The sequence below is a fragment of the Plecotus auritus genome, assembly GCF_963455305.1.
Source record: "Plecotus auritus genome assembly, chromosome: 9".
In the NCBI taxonomy this organism is placed as follows: Eukaryota; Metazoa; Chordata; class Mammalia; order Chiroptera; family Vespertilionidae; genus Plecotus; species Plecotus auritus.
In genome coordinates this window covers 120,769,709-120,790,996 of record NC_137783.1, presented here as the reverse complement: position 1 = coordinate 120,790,996, position 21,288 = coordinate 120,769,709, and the positions used below count along the sequence as shown (strand labels likewise).

At 42.1% G+C, this 21,288-nt stretch overlaps 1 protein-coding gene across 3 annotated transcripts in view; it reads right to left on the bottom strand.

The window, feature by feature from the left end:
- Window positions 1-15,844: 15,844 nt before the first annotated feature.
- FAR1 (fatty acyl-CoA reductase 1) overlaps window positions 15,845-21,288 on the bottom strand; it is a 62,386-nt gene continuing 56,942 nt past the window's right edge. For all 3 annotated transcript variants that reach the window (XM_080641067.1, XM_080641066.1, XM_080641068.1), the window contains one exon: window positions 15,845-19,484. In XM_080641067.1, coding sequence (XP_080497193.1) covers window positions 19,322-19,484 — 163 coding nt within the window. In that variant the 3' untranslated portion in view covers window positions 15,845-19,321. The remainder of the gene's footprint in view (window positions 19,485-21,288) is intronic.

Sequence of the window (21,288 nt, the reverse complement as noted above, 5' to 3'; positions counted from 1 at the left end):
GCTGTCCTTCAAGTGGGTAATTGAGGAGCATGATCTGGGTTCAGACATAATGCTAGAAAGAAGTGGTGCAAAAATAATTCTGTCCCAAGAGAGCTTTATCCCAGTTGGAAAGGTAAGAGATATACCTGAAATAACTATATTTCCCCCAAGAAATAGGCCCATAGACACTCACTTGGGCTACTTTTCTGGCCCCTTCTGGAGGGATGGGGCCTTGTGACAAGTTCAGTGTCACTTTCAGGCCAATCATTTAATTGTCCATGCAAGACCTTCCAGAGCTCTCTTTCTCTTTGGCACAATGACCAGTACTATTTGAGTTGTGGTAGCTCCATCACTTTGGGTCTCTCAGTGTTCACCATGAGCTGAGCCCTCTACTAAACCATCAAGGACACGAAGCATTAATGAGAAAAAAACGTGTTTTTATTTTAAGCCATTAAGTGTTGGAGGTTCTTTCTTACAAGAGCAGAACCGGGGTTGTTCTAACTGAAACACTAAAAGGATGAAATGGCCTACCCTCTAGAGCAGTTTAGAGCATGGGGGAGGATATTAAAGAACTGAGACTAACAAATGCAGTGGTGTGTGTGTTTTTTAATGATATTCTAAAAGCTATAAGCTGCCAACCTTGACTTTGACTCTCTACAAGCGTCTAGAAGGAATAGGTAAAGAGAATGATCTGTGAAAACTTAAAAAAGAAAGCAGAGACCATAAGGAGTCAATGTGGTTCAATGACCATCGCAGCCAACTAATTTTTGTTTGCTCTGCAGGCAGGTTTTATATCAGTTGGAGTGTTGGCAGCTAACAGTGTATTCAAATTAGAATGTCTTTCAAAGAGAGATTTATAAAGGGACTGTGCACAGAGACTATGCACAAGACATAGGGCAACCATAAGGAATTGTACAGTAACCTGAGCTAGACGAGTTGAATGTTACCTCCCCTGAGCTAGAATGAGAGAGAGTGACTGTATGCAAGCCACACCATCTTTGCTGGAGGGTCTTGGCCAGCCTGAAGTAATCTTGTACTAAGGGATCTTGGAAAATAAATATCCCAACTCATCCTTCTCTTTTTCTCCAATTCCTTGTCTCCATTGGCCAACCCCAACTAGAAATCCAACTAGGGGGCAAAGGGGCTCTTGATGTAGTTCAGATTAGTCAGCCTCCTCAGGCACAGAACAGGTGGGGAAGGGTTGAGGTCACATCTGGGGATGGGGGGTGGCAAATAGAAAATATCCAGCTGAGGATTATTAGAGAAATTAAATATACATGATGTGCCTGGGCTTGAGTGAGGTATTTGACAAAATTCGTTAGGAATTTATTAAGGAAGCAATATAGGTCACGCTCTCTTCTGTGCTCCCATAGGACTTTGTACTGATGCCCTGGAGTGGACGGTGGTCAATGCACTTTTCTCAGCATGCTTCTCCATCTCGCTTCTGGCAATAGCACCCTCATATTCTACAAGAAAACTTGCCCCATCTTTGTTTGGGATGTGGTCAATTTCCATACCTTGTCTTCCACTAACTCCGAACGGTAAACACCTCAGTCTGACCAGAGTCCTAGGAACGTTCCTGCTGAAACTAGTGGAAAGATGCTATTTTGCCTTTGGTTTACAGTGCCAGAAAGAGGCAAGTTCGGAGCAATGGACAGCCACCGTCCCTAGCTCAGCAAAAGAAGCTGTTTACAGTAAGAGAGTTTGTGTTCCTCATGCAAAGAGAAGCAGAAAAAAAGGGAAATCTAAAAGAAGAAGAAAGACCAAATAATACTTTCTGGATTAAACTGTTCCTGAGGTCAATCACCTCTAAATTTCTCACTTGTATGATCCACTCCATTACTTTTTCACTTATGCTAGTTAGAACTAGATTTATTTTGCTTACAACAGAGATCTCTGATTAACTTACCTGTATTATAGAGCTTCCAACATTAACCTCATAGTGTTATCAAGAGTTATTTATACATTTCAATCCAATTAATAAAGGCTAGTATAGTGATAAAATCAACTACTATTGTTGAGTGCTCAGTAAATGTTCATGAAATGAATGATTGTCACCAGAGTAAATGAAAGCCTGTCAAGGGCAGGGCAGGGCCCAGCTGAGTCCACATAGTCCTGTGACCTTCTCTAGGAACGGCAGTTCTGCCTGCCCCAGCCCCCCATATAACATCCGCCACTAAGGGAGAAACCAAAGAAGCAACAAAAAGGTCAAGTCACTTTCTTCCCTTTCCTTGCTCCATTGCCTTCTGCTCATTTAAGCTGCAATGTTGGGCTTTCTCCCAAGTCATGTGCCGGTAAGAGCTACAGATTTGAGGAAAAGAACCAGGCCCTCCCTAGCTGATATTTTAATATAGCCTTAGGACCCTCTGGGAAGAGGGTACCAAAGTACTGGCTCTTTCTCTCATGGAGTACTTTGTGGGTTTCTCACAAACACCCTTCAGTGGGCTCTCCCACTGCCCTCCTCTGCTGCAAGTGATGCAAACTCGGGCTGACTGCTCACAGCTGGCCCCCTCCTTTGGTACATTTCATGCAACCTCTCTGTACTGGCACAAGGTCCTCTGGGCTGGCTCCTTCAAGGTGACTAATGTGCCATGGTGAACATGCCCCTTGCCCTGCCATAAGCACAACCCACCTAATTCACTCCGCAGCCCTCTCTCCTTGCTCAGGCATCAGGCTCTCTCCTTGTATGTACAGAAGCTTCCCTCGCCTTGGCTCAAATTGGAGGAAGGAGACTACCTTCCTCTCCCCCATAGGTAGGGAAAAAATCACATGGCACTCCAATAACTCTTTTCCAAGAAATTCCCACCGCTACTTCTCTTCCTGCAAACCCTACCTCCTCTTAAAAATGGTCTGGACATGGATGGCAGGCTAAGACTCATGAGCTGGTTGGAGATGTCCAGTTAGCCAGACCTACCTACATGGCTAAATTCCTTTGGTTAGAACCTCCCCATCCAATAAGGCAGCCACTAGCCACATGTGGCTATTGAGCACATGAAGTATGGCTGGCCTAAACTGAGATGTGCTGTAAGTGTAACCAATACATCAGCTTCCAATGTCTTAGTGTGAATAAAAGAATGTAAAAATATCTCAATGATATGACACACATTTTTTATATATTGGGTGAATTAAATTTCTCACTTAAATTGATTTTACCTCTTTTTCCTTGTTTTAAAATGTGACCACTAGAAAATTTAAATTAGATATGTGGCCCACATTACATTTCTATTAGATGGTGCTGCTATAAAATGTATGGGCACAGGATTTAGGGGCTGGCCCAAGCTCGGAGACAGGAAAGGTCCCATTTAAGAGTGTTAGGCGACATTTGTAAATCCCTTGGGCGTCTGCCTGGCACGTGTTAAGCACTCAATAATTAGGGTAAGGCAGAGACTTGAGATGGAAGAAGAAATGTTCTTTTGGTAGCAGTAGCTGGTGCTGTTAGTGATCTGATTCGTCTCCCTTTACCCACCTGTAAAATAAAAAAAATAATCACTGCTCTGTTGACTTCACAAGGTTGCAAGGCAGTATGAGTAAAATAGTGTGTGTGATTTAAACGCTCTGTAAACTGCAGAAAGCTGCATAAACAGTGGTTGTCTTGGTGGCAATAACCATAATGTCTGCGGTAATATGCTTGACTCATGCCAGGAGGTCGGCCAAAACCTGCCTTAGGAGCCCAGGGCTGGGGTGGGCTGGCTGCGGGCCCAGCCACTCTTTCCACCTCATCAAAGCCGAGCGCTGGGTCACCGCCAGGTGGCAGTGGAAGCCAAGCTGCTGTCACCGCCAGATCCCCTGAAGCTCAGCCCCACTAAGCCAAGCAAGAAGCATAGCTTCCCAGAGGACCCCTGGGCAAAGCTCCTTTTGCATCTCCTGCTTGATGTTCAGCACTGTGGCACATACAGAAAAGCTTCTTAGACATGGCCCAGCCCTTCAGAAGCTGCAGCATAAGGAAGAAAATCGGCCCCAAACAACCCATCTCATGGTGAAGATCCTGCTTGTCAGAGGGGCGGCTGCCTGGCTGGCCCTGGGGAAGTTAGTTGAAGCTTCCAGAGAAGTGACATTGAGCTGGGTTTTCTTACCGGATGATTCCATTTGGGGCAGAGGGGTGTGCCGAGGGGCATTCCAGGCAGAGGACCCAGCAAGTGCAAAGAGCACCTGGTGCGTTTGGAGGTGAATGGCAAGAGGGTGAGGGGTTTAGTGAGTGCAGGCCAGTGAAGTCTAATGCCCAGCAATGTGGGACAGTCGTGTGTAATGAAGAAGTGTCCTGCCCTGAAATGGCAGTAGTGGCGAGGCTGAAAACTGATAGTCTGGGAGGGGAAGGGGAAGCTTGGATGTGAGATGTAAGGGGAGAGACAGAGTAGGGCAAGTTGAGAAGGGCCTTGTGGCTAGATCGTGGGCCTTGGGCCCTCCTGCAGTGACTCAGAGCCACTGAATTTCTTCCCAGCTGCAGGGAAATGGCTCCCGCTGTTTCTGAAATGCTGCAGGCATCCTGGCAGGGCTCTGGAGGAGAAGCTGTGGTGGATGTGCTCACACGGTGCCCAGGTGTGCTCCTGAGGCTCACCTTCCTCAAGGGCTGGTGTCCTGTGCCTGGCCCCAGCATGATGCCATCCTCCTGGAGAAACTCCAGACTAAGAGTGGACACAAGCAGGCACTTATAAAACATTTGCCAATTTGCATTCACTTCCAAGACCTGGTGCACCGGCTGCATGAAGGCAAACCCTCATTCCATGTTGACCTTGTATGTTAAGTGAAGGCGGCCCCACTGGATTGTCCGAATATTTGCTCTGAGCCTGTCTGAGGTCTTCATTCCAGGAGGGGACTAAACACTTGCCTCTTAATGATTTTAAGAGCCAGCATTTAGTAAGCAGGCTACTTTGAGTCAGGCATTGTCCTGGGTACTGGACATACTAGTACTTTACATTTCATCTTCAAGCGAATCATTTTACAGATGAGAAAACTGAGGCTCAAGGAGGGTAAATGAGTTAAGGTGTCCAAGTCGCAGAACCAGACTTTCAACTTAGATCTGTCTTACTGTAAAGGCCTTTGCTCGTTCCCCTACACCAAACCGCGAGCCGCGGTTTGCCTCTCTGTTGACTAATGAATTTGCCAACCACTGCCCTACACCAGCCTGTTTCTCTCAATCACAAGAAAATGGTGTTTCTGGCACATAACCCCCAGGCAATAAAAACAGGCAACTTCCTTCAGCAGCCTTGGCAGGATGTGATCTGTGGATGCTGCCGTGGGCTCCCTGGGAGATGGTGTGGGGCTCCAGCTCACTACTCTCCCAGCCCTTGGTTCAGAATGGGGCCCCGGAGAGCTGTGGAGTGGAAGCAGGAAGTGGAAAAAACCTTCGGCAAGGTGTTGTCTCCCAGGGCTGCCCAGGGCTGCCTCTGGCAATTCCTAGCTTTGCTCTGGCACCTTGGCTGCACGGGAATGTATTGACTTAGTGACCTTTTCATGGGGCAGAGGAGCTGGTACCTGTGGAGGCAGCACCTCATAGAGAGACTCCTCTTTCCCCAGGGCACCAAAAAGACCCTTTGCTAACAGCCATCAGAGCCACTGCACAAAACCCACCACTGGTTGGGTTTTCTTTCTCATCTTCCTGGGCATGAGTCCAGTCTCTCAACTGTCAGAGGGCTATTGCCCTGCAGGAAGAAACCAGAGAGATTAATTGTAGTTGGACTGACCTGTGCAGGTCCACTGTGGACTCAGGCCAGGGAATCCACCAAGCAGTTTTTTCATTCACCCATCCATCTATTCACCCACCCATCCATTTATCTATCATCTGCTATGCTCAGGCACTGTGCTTAACTCCAGGGAGAAAAAAAAAAAAAAAAAGGAATAACAATAGCCCCAATACTGAGATTTGGGGGTTCAGTTACAGAAGACTAAACTCAGTGTCCCCAGTCCTCTCTGCAGCTGGTGAATATAAATGGAGACCTATTAATTAAAATAACTGACTCAGAACTTTAATTCCCTGCAGTGTCCCTCAAATCTTCCTTGAAGTTCCCAAGGAGTGTTTGACATGTAATCATGAACCAATCCATCAGTTTAACCAACCTTGACCCCCTACCCTATAGCTTGCCCTGGTTGTCCCTTGTCATGAGTTCTGTACACATATCCAGAAATGACAGTGCCTTTTCTGAAAGTCATGGCTACTTAAGTAGGGCTGTCCCAAGATCACAAGCCTTCTGTGCAAAGGAGAGAAAGTTCACCCTTGCTTTGCATGGACTTGAGCCCCTCTCCCAGTCCTTTGTTCTGGTTCCCATGTGCAGAGTGATACTGAGTTCCATGCCCAGGAGGACAGAAGCGCCTCTCACATTTGCATTGGACTTGTGTGAAATAGTGCTGCTTCTGCCCAGAGTCTCACAATGTCTGTGACTCAAGCATTTCAAGGAGCTTGGCAGAGAATGAACAAGTGCCTCCTATGAACAGCCACAATATTCTCCCATCACCCATTTTTCTCTCTGTCTTCTAATCCCACAACTCTCCCAAAGTTTTGCCTCTCCCAAAACTTCCAGCTTGTGCAAGTAGAATCCAAGAGGGTGCCCAGTCCACTGATTCTGACTCCCATTCTAAGCTCAGCTAAAACACTCTTGTATAAGTAACTGCTGTGCAGTGGTAAAATAAATAAATAAATAAAATAAAAAAACACCTATCATAGTTGCAACCATAGAGGAGTGTGTCTTCGAGAAGGAACGACTGAATTAAACCTTAAACAGTGAGTAGGGGAAATTAATGTATAAGGATGCCATTCTAGACAGAAGAAAGTATGAGCAAAGTTTCAGAGGTGTCAGCTTGGTGTTGCTGGAGTAGAAGATGCAAAGCATGGGGAGAGAGGGGGAACCAGAGAAGTCAGCAGGAACCAGATCAAGGATGGCTTTATAGACCATACTGAGGAGACTGTACTTTATTTTAAGGTAATGGGGAGCCATTGAAGGTGTCTAGCTGAGAAGTGAGATGATCAGCTGTGTGCTTTGGAAAGATTGTTCTGGTTACATAGAATAAATTTGAGGAGTGCCAGAGAGGAGAGTGTTAACCTACTTAAGCAAATGTTGGGGTAAGAGGTGATGAGGACCAGAACTGAGCAGTGGAAGAGGGGAAGGAGGAGGAGAGGGCAGAAGTGAGAGGGAACAGCTGCGGAGGAGGACTGAGGCAATTTCACAAGGAGAGGAGCAAGGATGACTCCCAGTTTGTGACTTGTGACTTCATGCATTGAGGCCATTAACTAAGACAGAAAGTTCTTCTCCGAGAAGAAAAATTGGAAGTTGGGAAGATGACCAGTTCCTTTTTTAAAACCGTCTGTGTATATCTTTGAGGATTGACAGGCAGACTCTGGAAACAGGGATTTGAAGCTCCGGAGCTGAGCTGAGGACATCGATTTAGAATGATCACAGGGGAACCATGCTATGGCTGGGTTGCTGCCAGAGAGCATCTGAAGGAGAAAAAGAGTGCTGAAGCAGAGCTTATGGAAAGAGAAGACAAAAAAGTAATGCAAGTAAAGAGATTAGGAAAACCCAGGGTATGACTGTGTTAGGGAGAGCCAAGGGAGGGAAAGAGAGTCAAGGAGAATGGAGTAGTCAACAGTGCCAGCTGGTGCAGAGAGGTTAAATGAGATAAGGACTTGCTGAAAGAATCCTCCGGCTGTGACTAGCTAGAGTACACTATGCTGAAGTGTGGGTGACAAGAGCGGTCACTGAGAGTGATGAGACCACTCTTTCAAGACTGGAGGTGACAGAAGAGAAACAAGAAGGCATTAGTGTGAGCAGCCGGTAAGGGAATGCCAATCTCTGGATGGGATACATCTGAACAGGTGGCTAGGGGAAAGGGAAGGAAGCAGACAGAAGAAGGGGTTAGAGAGAATTATTGATAGATTAGAGGCCCGGTGCACAAAATTAGTGCATGGGGGAGGGGGGGGGTGTCCCTCAGCCCAGCCTGCACCCTCTCCAATCGGGGAGATCCCACTCGCAATCTGGGACTGCTGGCTCCTAACTGCTCACCTGCCTACCTGTCTGATCACCCCTAACTGCCTCTGCCTGCCTGCTTGATTGTCCCTAACACCTCTGCCTGCCTGCCTGATCGCCCCTAACTGCCCTCCCCTGCCAGCCTGATCTCGCCCCCAACTGCTCTCCCCTGCCGGCCTGATCGCCCCTGCCTTTGCCTGCCGATCACCCCTAACTACCCTCCCCTGCCGGCCTGATCTCACCCCCAGCTGCCCTCCCCTGCCAGCCTGATCTCGCCCCCAACTGCCCTCCCCTGCCGGCCTGATCTTGCCCCCAACTGCCCTCTCTGCCTTGGCCCCCACCACTATGGCTTTGTCTGGAAGGAAGTCGGATGACCAGAAGATGACTGGTCAACCCAGACTAATTAGCATATTACTCTTTTATTAGTATAGATAAGTAATCTGGACCAGTCAAGGGGAGAAGGGTACCTAAGTGGGGGTGGAGAGGAGCTGTCTGGCCTTGGACCGGAGGGGAGATGTAGCTCCTGGGACTCAGAGAAGGGACAGCACTGAGGGAGACACTGGCTCTGGGCCCAGAAGCAGTGGGAATGGCTGGGCTAGCTGAGGCCCTCTTGTGCTGGGTCCAGTCATCTGCTTGAGTCACACTGAGGGCTGCTGTGCTCCCTGTGATGTCACCCCCACTGACTCTGAGTTCCTTGAAGACAGAAGTTATTGGAGCCACTTTTCAGCACCTGACCAAGAGCCTGACACAGGTAACATTGTAGTAGACACATGGAGAGAGGGTCAGGTGAATGGATATATGGGTCAATGCCCTTCCTGTCTACTGGAGTCTTCCAGGTGACTCCTGCCCAACAATTCTAGTCTGGTCCTCATTACTGGGTATTTGAAAAGATTAAGTCCAATTGGCTCCAGAATTTCTTACTAGAAGGAGCTTAGTAGGAAAGTGTTTGTGCAAATCTTTGAGGGGTAACAGGTATACTCTTAAAACATGGACCTGAAGCTCAGGAGAGGTGTCTGAATTTAGGACACAGATTTGGGATCACCATAGGTGAACTTATGCTTGTGGATGGGTCACTGCCAGCAAGTGTCTCCAGACTTCTTACATAAGAAAATTAGCTGCAACCTGGGTTTGGGGATAATTGCAGTTGAAAGCATTCCTGATACAGACTTTATGCCTAAACTGAAAGGCACAAGATGGGCAAGAGCAGACAGAATTTTGCAGGCAGAGGGGCATCATGATAAAGACAAGAGAGATTAGAACTTTGGTAGAATAGTAAGGGGCTGGGGCATGAGGAGTAGGAAAAATGTGAGGGATGAGAAGCTGTTATCCAGATCACAATGAGCCTTAGAAATCGTGTTACCAAGTATGGACTTGATCCTGGAGGCGGTGTACAAGTGGGAGGTCACTGAAGGGTTGTAAGTATGGGGGCCAGCACAATCAGACTTGTGATTTAGAAAGATCACTCTGGCTGCTGAAAAGAGCATGCTTTGGAGATTAACCAGATTAGAAGCATGGGAATGAATTAGAAAGACATCGTCATAATCCAGGTAAGAGAAGTGTTGGTCTCTGGACCACAGTGAAGAGAGAAGTCAGCATAACCCCAATGTTAAGGAAATAGAATAAAATAGTCACTTGGTGACTAATGCAATATTTAGTATAGAGAAATATATTAATATAGGGTGTCCCAAAATGCATAAACACACTTTGAATAATTATAAAAGCAGTGTTTATTAAAATATATTTCATTTTTTAAAACTGAGCTATCAGTTGTTAAAATGCATATACATATTTTGGGACACCCTGTATTTACTATAAGGGAAGTGTCAGAATGATTTCTGCTTTTAGTTTACTTGGTGGATGATGGGTTTTCACTAATGGGACACAGAGAATTGGAGGGGAGGTGGGAGAAAAAGAGGTGCAAGTATGAGAAATAATTTTGGTTTTGGACAGTATTGAACATTCTCTTCCAGTTGGTCTTAGGGAATGGATACTTGATATTAAAGTACTACAACTGGATTCCATTATCTGACATACAATAGAATCGTGGGGGGTGGGGTGGGGGGGGATGTACAAACAGGGGAAGACAGACTGGGTAGAAATTAGTAGTTTATTGGGGCAAAGAATTTGCTTTCTGGATGTTGGTGGGCTGACCACATCTGTGAATTTAGCCATCTGCTCCACAGTGGTACATGCAAAAAGGCAGGGATGGTTTCTATGTAATAACAGTGTGCCCACATCAGCTATTGATGGAAATACCAGCCAACGTGAAAAAGAGAAAAAGGCAGTGCACATTTTCTTCAGGAACAGTCACTAGGCTTTATTCCACCACATTTGGGGTCCTGAACTTGACCTGTGGAAGGTACCAGCACTGCCACCCTGTAGACAAGGAGCTGTATCAAGTCCAGACAGGAAGCATGGCACACTAAGAAAAGTGCGAGTTTCAGGAAGGGACTACAAAAGCATGAGCAGGGCTAAGGCAAACCACAAGGGAAGCCCAGGCACAAGCAACAGTGGAGAGCTGTAGGCGAGGGGAGGGGGCGATGACAGAACTCTGAGAAACATGGAGCTGTCAGAGGGAGGCCACCCATAGCAGCAGTGGCATGTGGTAGGGGGACACAACCACCGCCAAAACAGAGCCCAAGAGTGACTAAGAAATCAATGCTCCTGCCCTCACCCTCTCCTCCTGTCCTCGACTCCTACCAGTGCCTCATTGGGTGAAACCACCTGGAAGCCAGAGAGCAATGGGACCAAATGTGCCACCCGCAAAGGTAAGCTTGCTATGGCAGAGAGCAGAATGAAGAGAAGAGAGTGGGGCTGCAGGGGCAAAAACAGAATATTCAGCACAGGAACCTTCTTGTTAGGGGGAATGGGGCACTTCCAAAGTGAGGACTGAAAGAATTAGAAACTCAGCTCAAATGAAACTACAAAGTTCTAGCCAAGGGAAAAGGTAAAAAAGATTTATTTTGTGAATGCACTGGCTTAAACTGCAATGGAAAAAAATAATTGAGGCCTAGAAAAAAACAACTGGCAAGTGAATGTGGAAAAACTGTACAATCTCTTTTGAAAACAAGGGCAAGGAAGCTGTATGGAATGCCTGGAGCAGCGAAGACCCAAATTCAGAGCTGAGAACCTGTGATTTAACAATTTCCAAACACATGCAGTACTCTGCAGTTTCTAGTTGTAGGTGAAATTCTTGGGAAGATTTTTGATTGAAGGAGCCTCATTCAAATACGAAAATTTAAAATGTATTATGTATGAGGGTGGAATGGTTTCCCTTCCATTTCAGTTAAGTGGGAGTTTGTTTCTGGATAGTTTAACGCTCTAATTACAGACCAGAGTGTACTTGTGTCTTCTATTCATCAGGGTTGAGAAGTACAGGGTTAATATTAGGAACGTGAAATGTTCTAGGAGCCAAGTTACATAAATAATTAGAAAAACCTACAGTTTTGTTTTATGCTTATTTAAATACACAAAAGAGGAAGAGAACTCACAAAATATTTTAGGAACACAAATGAAGCTATAAAATCTCTCAACCCTAGAAAGACAAACTTGTGTTTGCTTAGCAACTGAGTGCATACAGTTCACTGGGGTAAAGAAAGACAGGGTGAGTTGCCTAAAGGTGTGGCTAACCAATAAATCTGTGGAGATGGGTGATTTGGGAACTGACCATCTTTAAAGAATTCTTCTGCCCAGGGGTGAAACGAGTGGGAATTTTGTTCTTGGGTGGGGAAGTTGGAAGAATCCTCCTTCTATTCCAGTAAGCAAGAGCTGTTAAATGCAGAAGAGCCACAGTGGAGATGGGTGCTCAATTAAAGTGATAAATATTAGCATTGCAAGAAGAAAAAAGAACTTTTTAATATTTATTCAAAATGTTCAGAATTTGTATTTAATGATAAAATATGATAGAAATATTAGAACTGGAAAAAATCATAGTGCAACACCAGAGAATATAACCTGGGTCACATTAATATAATTCCAACATAATTCAGTCCACAGCCTGGGACTTTTTGGTGATTTTGAGGTAATACTTAACAGTTACTATGTGCCACACACTTTGTATTTAATCCTTACAGCTACCCTCCCAGGTAGGCATTTTACAGATGTGGCATCTGAGGCTGAGAGGTTAACTGACTCATTCAGTCACACAGCTGGTGAAGTGGCAGTTAACTCATACCTAGTCTCATAGCAATACTAATGTTCTTTCCACTCTGCAATTCTGCTCCTCTGTCCTACAGAAGAGTTTTATTAAAATAGTCCATTTTATTAAAATAGTCCTAAAATAGTTTCTGTGCATCTAGGTTAACACACTTTTGAAATGCCTCTTTTTTGGACCCCTCAAAAGGGAAACCACCCTGAAGAGAACAAGCACATAATCTTAACTCTCCTGTAATTCAATCCCTGCCTGGCTGTCTTCCCCCTTTCCCGTAATCTTCCTTATGTTCCCTCCCTAATTCCAAATGCATAAAAGAAGCTGCCAACTGTCATTTTGGGAAGCATTTTTTCTTGCTTCCAGGCATATTCTCTATTTGACTCAAATAAATTTTTATAAAACTTTAAAAAAAATAGTATTTAAATTTTAGAAATGCCAGGTACTTCTGCTCTATAGCTACCATGGAACAGTGTGCTAGAGATACAGATATGGGGTACTCATTTACAAAAACAATCAGAATATGCTTGCGCTGAAATAGCAGTGGGATTTGCTGAAAACTGCTAAAGAATTGAAATTTTGCACATTTCTGTCATCTTTCTTGTTTTCTGTTTTGTTTTGTTTTAATCTTATTGGGTAAAAAAAAAAAAAATCTGGAATGTTTTCTTTCAAGAGTGGCAGGAAACTTCTTGAAAAGAGTCAGGCAGTTCTTGAATTGCCCTGAATATGTCAAATCACCCAGAGGCTTGTTATAAATACATGTGCCTGGTCCCCATCTCAGATCTCTGCTATTAAAAGGTCACTGGGTGAGGCCCAGTCATTTATTTCTGTGTGTATGGAGCTGCTCAGATGATCCTACTGCATACCTCTGGCCTAGGGGAGGGAAGAGCAAACCTGGGTCATCATTAGAATCAGCTGGGAAAGTATAAATTCTCATCCCTAGGCTCCTCCCTATACCTATCAGAGACTCTTGGGATGGTTCCTGGGAACATCTACATTTGAAGTTACCCTAGGAATTTTGATCACAGGCCAAGCTATTGGGAGCTCCTGGTTTGGGGGTTAGCAGAAATAAACTGTGTTTGTAGGTCCCCATGGGATATGCATCATCCAGGGAGAAATAGGATTTTCAGTTTGCACTTTGATTTATGACCCGATTCTTTCAAAACTCTAGCAAGACTACAAAAAATGTGAGCTCATCAGAGAACTCATCCAATTTAAATATGAATAAGTATAATACTTGACAAATCCATCCTGACTACTTTTTTACTATTATTTATATTTCAGGGACGGCTTTTATGTACCCCATATTCTTTCTCTAGATAGCAACTTTTATTTGTTGAATTATTTGGCATATAAAAGGGAAGCCAATCAAGAGACATATTAGACAATATTTCCTATACACATCACTGTTATCAGTGGACATTTTTCTCTTAAATTCATTTCATTTAGGAAAAAATGTAAAAGGTCAGTTCATGTAAAGTTAAAAATCTACTCATACTTAATAGGAACCAGGGGTGCTCTGAGTTTTTGACAGGTCACTGCACAGCCTAGAGTACATTCTGAGCATGCAGAAACCCAACTGCCCCACACGCTTCATCCTTCCTTAGTCATTTTAGCGTTTAACACTAAAAAAATTTCCTTCCTCACTGCTCCCCACACTTCTCACCCTTTACACATGCTCTATGCATGTGTAAAGAAATGATTGTCTATCCCATCACTTCTCCCCATCAGATTTAAAACCACAGCTCAAATGTCATGTGCGTATGAGCCCTTCCCTTAACACTAACCAGTAAATCACTCCTCTCTGCTTCCAGTTATTTTGTTCTTTTCTTTATATATTTTATTGAAATGAAGTTCCCTTACCTATGCTAAGTCATAACATCCTGGTGGGTAGGCAGTGTTTCACATTCAGGTCTGGACCACTGAGAAGCTCCATGTGGTGAGTGACACAGACAAATAAACAGATCATTGCAATATAAAACATAGTGCCCAACCCACAGTAGGTACTCGGTATTTGTTGAATGGATGGATGCTGGGTTTTAGAAATGAAGAAGCCAAATGAAAACATTTAGCACAACAGCATTTCAGAGAACATCTCTGAATAGTCCAGAAACATTTGTGTTCCCAAGTGAAAAGTAGTAGTGTGGTGGACAAGTGTAGTAAGCTTTGGAGCTAGACTGAGCTCAAATCTTGACTCTGCCACGAGCAGTGCGACACAGGGTAGCTTATTTGTATCATTTGCCAATTACCAAACTATAAAACATGGATAACAGAAGGGCCCTCCTCAAAGGGTTGCTGTTAAGGCATCCGTGAGTCAGTACATATAAAATACATAGACGGGGACTGGCACAAAGTGATAAACAAATGTTTACCAGTGTTATTTCTACAATGTACAAGGTACAAGGCTGGTTTTTCTCTCAGGAAACCAACAACTGCCCTAGCTGGTCTGGCTCAGTGGATAGAGCATCCGCCTGAGGACTGAAGGGTCCCGGGTTCGATTCCGGTCAAGGGCATGTACCTTGGTTGCAGGCTCGGGGGCATGCAGGAGGCAACCAATCGATCTCTCTCTCACACATCAGTGTTTCTCTCTGTCTCTTCCTCTCCCTTCCACTCTAAAACTCAATGGAAAAAAATATCCTCAGGTGAGGATTAAAAAACAAACAAAAAAGAAACCAAAAACCAAGTAGGGAGAAATGACAGGAACCTGTGAAAGATGTAACATAAAGCAGAAAGTAAGGTATTAAATGTCAAACAATTAAGTATTGATGAAATAAATACACAATATCCTGGGACAATTATCCTATATAATAAAAGCCTAATATACAAATTGTCCCCTTGGGCGGTCGTTTGACCAGGAGACCAGTTCGACTGCTCGCTGAGGTGCCCTGACCACCAGGGGGCGGCATGGAACATGACGGGCATTGGTGACGCACTGCGATCTCTCGCTGGCTATCTGGGGGCGGGGGTGATGGGAATGGAGGCGCGGTGAGAATGGGGGGTGTCTGCTGAGCTCACTCTCACTCCCTCTGCTACCCTATCCCGGGACACCAGGGCTCGCGCAACTGTGCTCAGGTGCCGGGCCGGCACCCACACAGCCTCTTCTGGGTGAGCCAGGCCACAGCCGCCGGGACTACAGGGGCTGGTTGGGCTCCCTGTGGGTTCATGCAGGAGCTGGTCTGCGAGGCTGGCTGGGAGAGAGCACTCCCTGCCTGGCTTCTATGCGGTGCCACTGGGTGGCCCAGAGGCCCATGCTGCACCCCGGCCCGCAGTGTCCAACTGCACTTACCGCATCTCCGCGTGGGGACTCAGGTGCTGTGACTTAGGCAGAGGGGGGTGTGTGGGGGCCCGGGGACCAAGGTGCTGCCCAGGGCCCAGAGTTCAGCTGGGACCTGCCCTTCCACGACAGATGCTCGAGCTCTGATTGCCAGCCAGGCCTAGGGACCGCACCCATGCATGAATTTCATGCACCGGGCCTCTAGTTTTCATTCATCTGTATATTTAGGTTCAGGTGTTTGTTCAAAATTGAAACCAAAAAAGCAGGTGAGGACAGGGAAGGGGGGGAATCTCCACCCTTCTCTTATCTTGTGTAAGATTATAGGTATTGCTGTGATCTGTGACCAAAAAATAGGGAGACATTTATAGTCTTCTTCATTTGAGTTTGAGCATATAGTAAACATACTAAACTCATACTTATCACTTTGTCTTTCTATATAAATGTAATTGAGAGCCATCAATTTGCAAAGGAGCACATCAAACTTAATTAATATTACTCAAATTTTTCTTTAATTAAGAAAAAACAAAGGAAGTATTTAACAATTTTGCACAACTATGCTCAATTGACAAAGGTGATTTGTTTAGGAATCTTAAGGGTAGCAGAGATGTATTTTAAAAAAGACAAATTCATTCTAAGACTAGAAAATGCTTAGAGATAAAAATATTAATTCAATAAGAAAATATTTTATATTTCTTTTACCAGAGACTAATTAACTCATTTCTATATCAAGTTATGCAGCACACATTCCTTTCTCTAGTTTCTCATGCAAAGTTAGAGAGTTTTTCTCAAAAACGAGCAAGTCAGTGCTAATGGTTTTAAGTCAGGTTTGGAGTCAGCTACAAAGAGCATGCTTGGCCATCTGCACTCGCCTGACTCCAGCCTGATGCTATCCTTTATACAGTCTCTATTAAATTGATATTCAATGTGGAGGAGAGTAGCTGGAACCTAACGACACCCTGGCAATCTTCTCATACTGCTTTTGTTTTAATTTCATCTCAGCAAATACATAAAAATAATACTTTAACAAAATGTATTCATCCCGACTATCTGCTTCCTCTAACATGCTAAGAAACGTGGGCATAAGTAAAATTAGGATATAAGAAGTAATAAGTACACCCAAAAAGAGGTAAGAAGTATAAGTGAGGATGTGTCCTGTAAGCCTAACCACAGTATCTCACTGGTAATTTCCAAGATAATTATTGTAAAAATACAATAAATACTATAATGGAAATATAGGGATTCATTTATTACTTTCTGGTTTATAAACAAAGGCACCAATAATGCTTCTATTTACTTTGTATAGAAGATTATCAATTTACATTTAAAACAAAAAAGCAAAAAACCCTGAACCAGCTCCTATAGACAAACACAAAAAAAAGGGGGAGAAATAAGATTTTTTCCTCCCTGCTTCCATGCTTTATTACACAGATTCAAAGAATGTTTATTTTATACCATCCTTAAGTCAAAGAACATATTGCCATGCTTCTCTGTGTTGGGTTTTAGGTCATATTAATGTTGCCAAGTCAAATCTAAATATAGTCACAAATAACAAATGCATATGACACAATTATAGGCTCAAGACTGAATAGGAAGAGAAAAACAAATGTTTTGCAATAGAGCTTTACCGAGTTAAATGAAATATTAAATTTATTTAATTTATTAGGCTATCCTGTTAAAAACTAAGTTTGTATAGAAAATATAATCAAACAGAACTAAAAACCATTTCTAGCAAATGACAAATATAAATGATTCCCCAAATCTTTAAGTTCGAGTTAAGCTTGAAGTCTAGTTAGTGGGGATCAACAATCCATGTGCTCTTTATACTAATTTTAGAACTTTAAGTTCTAGAATAACATGTTAATTTATTCATTAGCTTTCTTTTGACAACAAATTCTGTTAAATGAACACACAAAATTAATGCAGTGGCCTTAGCACCGTCCCAGATAGCATTTCTTTAAGTGAAATTATAAGAACAACGACATAGTTCCAAAGGCATACAGCCCATACGTATTTCACATGCCTGCTGAAATTGTACCTGAATCTTTTTCAAGATACAAAGACAATTCATCTGATTCTCAGTATATTTGGCAAAAGTGTAAAAAATCATACAAATGTGAGCATGTTCTCAACACACTAGGCAAACACACTTGAAGAGATGGAGCTCTCAATGTACAGAGCACCTATAGTCGATTATGTGGGCCACTTTAAATCAAAGGCATCGTCATTTACTCCATCTTTAGACACTGTTATGGTCTCTCACACCTTATACAAGGTATGGTCCTAGACCAGAGACTTCAGTGTCATTCCAAAGAACACACACACATATATATTTACATACATATTTCTTTTAAAATAATTTTTTAAAGTTTTACTACAGAAAATGTGGCTTCAACATGGAAGCATTTTTCTTTTCAAGATTACACACCTGCATGGGAGAAGGTGATTTCCTTTACATTTCATTTTTTCACAATAACAAAATAAAATTCTTATACATTGCATTTAAACTGACAAAGAAAATTAAGATGTAAAGTTCTATGTAACTTTTTGTATTATGAACTGACCTCATTAAACATATTCAAGATATACTGTTGATGATTTAAATATAGTACAACTTGATCAGCTAAATTAAAACATGTTATGCTGATCAATTTGCTCAATGAAAGGAGAGTTAACTACTATTAAGGTTTAAAGGGAATTATAATGTATCATTAAAATATACATTAATTTTCTTGCTATTACTTGTTTCTATAGTGCATTTCTTTCTAAAGCTAAAACCACATGCAGAAAAAATAAATGGTATCTTCAAACTCATTCAATAGTTTGCTACTTTATGTGGTAAGTAAATAAAGTCCTTTATTTAATTTGATACACATTATTTTATGCATTATTTTATTTTTCTGAAGGAATTCAGTTCTCAAGGTCAAAAGTTAGTATGTGTTTACACACATGTGAGAATATTTTCTTAATGTTATATCTACCTGCAAATAAATTTTTCCATAATAATGCACGTTCAGTTTTCATTGGAAAGACAGCATAAGCCTTTTTAAAGTCTCATTAAAAACATTTATAAAGGGAGGAGAGCACAAGTATGGTGAATCCCTCCCCAACCCCACCAGCCCCCATTTGCCAAAGTCTCAAGAAATCTTCCAGCTTCAAAACATGAACATCTCACAGGATTGATTTCTATTTGGCCATTATGTAGACAAGAAAAAATGTATTCTTATTTTTTGATGCTAATAGTCTTATTTAATTCATTTTAATTTTCATTCGAACAACACATAGCATATATTGATATGGATTTTCAAACCCATTTAGATCCAGTAGGATCTTTAGAATATATAGCCGTCTGATTATGAAAGCAACTGATTGCTTATAGGAAAATGATATGCATCAGACCTCTAATCAGAGAAAGAAAAATGAGAACATGTCTTTCATGTCTGAGACTCAATAACTTACAGGATAATGTGAAAATAAGTTGGCTATAATTTTAACAAAACTTCAACTGATGAAAAAATCAAACACTGAAGAATCAAATATCTACCAACTTAGCTAATGTTCCTGTCCAAATAAATGCTTTCCATTGCACTAAATATTAAAATTAGAATTCACTGTATGTTAAGGCATATTTTAATTAATATGTTCCAGAATTGCACAGTTATACTGGTCAGTGTTCCCATATCCCCCCTCCTACCCTCACCCCACCCCTTTTCCCAAGGGATCAAAATATTACGTCATGGTTTTGGTGGCTATTGCAGATTTGAGCTAGCATACCACAGTGTGTTCATTAGATTTTTATGAGCATAAACATTAAAATGTTACATAAAATGTACCATAATTTACTCCACACTCCGATCTAAGATGATTTAATATCTTGACAAAAGGTGAGATGACTTAAGTACATTTTACATTTGTGCATTTAGACCACCACATATGCATAGATGTTCTAATGCTAAATTCTTGTCTTCAGTATCTCATAGTGCTGGATGCTCGGAAGTATGACAGAAACTTATAACACAAACTAACCACAAAGTACCAGATGTTTCTTGCCATTTGTGATCTTGCAATAAAAATGCGCCAGATCAGGATCACAAGGATCGTATTGAAACCATAACGTATGTTCCTCAACCTGAAAACAAATCAAGAGACCTATTAGATCATATTTTCTAGAATAAAATATTGCTGGATGGCACATAGTCAATACTCAGTTTTTAACATAAAACTTAAATCCATATTAATTTGAAATTTATTTAAAAACTAATTAAAAGTCCTTAAGTTAGAAAGTTAGCACAAGTCACCTGACTGCAGTCTATCAAACTCTATTAACAACGAATAACACAAAGCTTTTTTTATAACAGTATTTTTGGGATGCAAAGTTATTCACTCAGCAGGTACTGAGCATCCTTTTGTGTGCCCAGTACTGCGCTAGGCAGCAAGTACACTGGAGATAAAACGGACATGTCCCTTATGTGTTTGGCACTTTTTCCTTCTTAAACTAAAAAGGTTTGTACATTACATACATCATCCTACAGACAAAATAAACATTTTGTGACATCTTTAGCTGCTTACAAGTTGTCAGGAAACTGAATTTACTCCTTCCATTATAGATGATAGTCACATGACCAAAGACCAAGAACTCATTCATGAATGAAACATGGTACTAGCTCTGGATAGGAAGACTTGCCATTCTCAAAGTAACATGTACATTATTTTACTCTTGTTTTAAAACACTTCATATGCTTTTTAATGGTGTTAGAAAGGAATGCAAATCTTTAGATATGCAGTAATGTTACATACAGTCCATTAACTTCAACAGGCAGGGTAAAATAGGACTACAATGCATGAACAATTGGTATAGACAAGAGCTTTGAATTACATGTCAAAAGGTCATGGTTTGTTCTGCCACTTAATACAATATGACCTAGGCAAACTCAACTTCCCTAAACCTCATTTCCTCATCTATAGAACTAACTGCCCTACAAAGCCTCCTAGAGTTGGAAGCACAAGAAGAATAATGTGAAAATCTTGAAAACTGTTAGAAAAATTCTATTAATTAGGCCCTGGCCAGGTAGCTCAGTTGATTAGAGTGTCATCCTGATTCGGCAAGGTTTCAGGTTCTATCCCCGGTCAGGGTACACACAAGAATCAACCAATGAAGGCATAAATAAGTGGAATAACAAATTGATGTTTCTTTCTCCCCCCACTCTTCCATTCTCTCTCTAAAATCATTTTATATAAAAAGAAGTTATTCACTGAACTACCAATAAAATAGATTGCTATTAAAATTTTAACTGCATTTCTGAATGATGGATTAACAGTGATTTTTCCTCTTCTATTTTCTGTGTGTATGGTTTTTTAAACACTCTGTATGTATTACTTTATAGAAGACTAAGGGGAATAATTATAGCTTTTTTATAAACAAACAAAAATTCCATGTTAAATGATGTATTAGTATATCTATTTTCCTCTTCCAAAGATAGAGTAGGGCGAAAAAAAAAACATTAAATAAATAAATAACCTCCAGTTTATATTTTTATTTTCTCCTAATATCTTTACTTCTTCAATAGCAATATAATGAAATATAACAGCGATTTTTAAAACTAAATTACACCAGCCCTAGCCAGTTTGGCTTAGTGAACAGAGTGTCAGCCTGTGACCTCAAGGGTGCTGGGTTCGATTCCAGCCAAGGGCACATGCCCAGGTTGCGGGCTTGATCCCCAGTGGGAGGCATGCAGGAGGCAGCCAATCAATGATTCTCTCTCATCATTGATGTTTCTATCTCTCTCTCTGAAATCAATAAAAATATATTAAACAAACAAACAAACAAAAACAACTAAATTACACCTGCACATAGTGCTCAGGAAGAGTATAAATTGACAAAGATATCAAGTTTAAACAATATTTGGCTAAATCAATACTACCAAAGTTCCAGT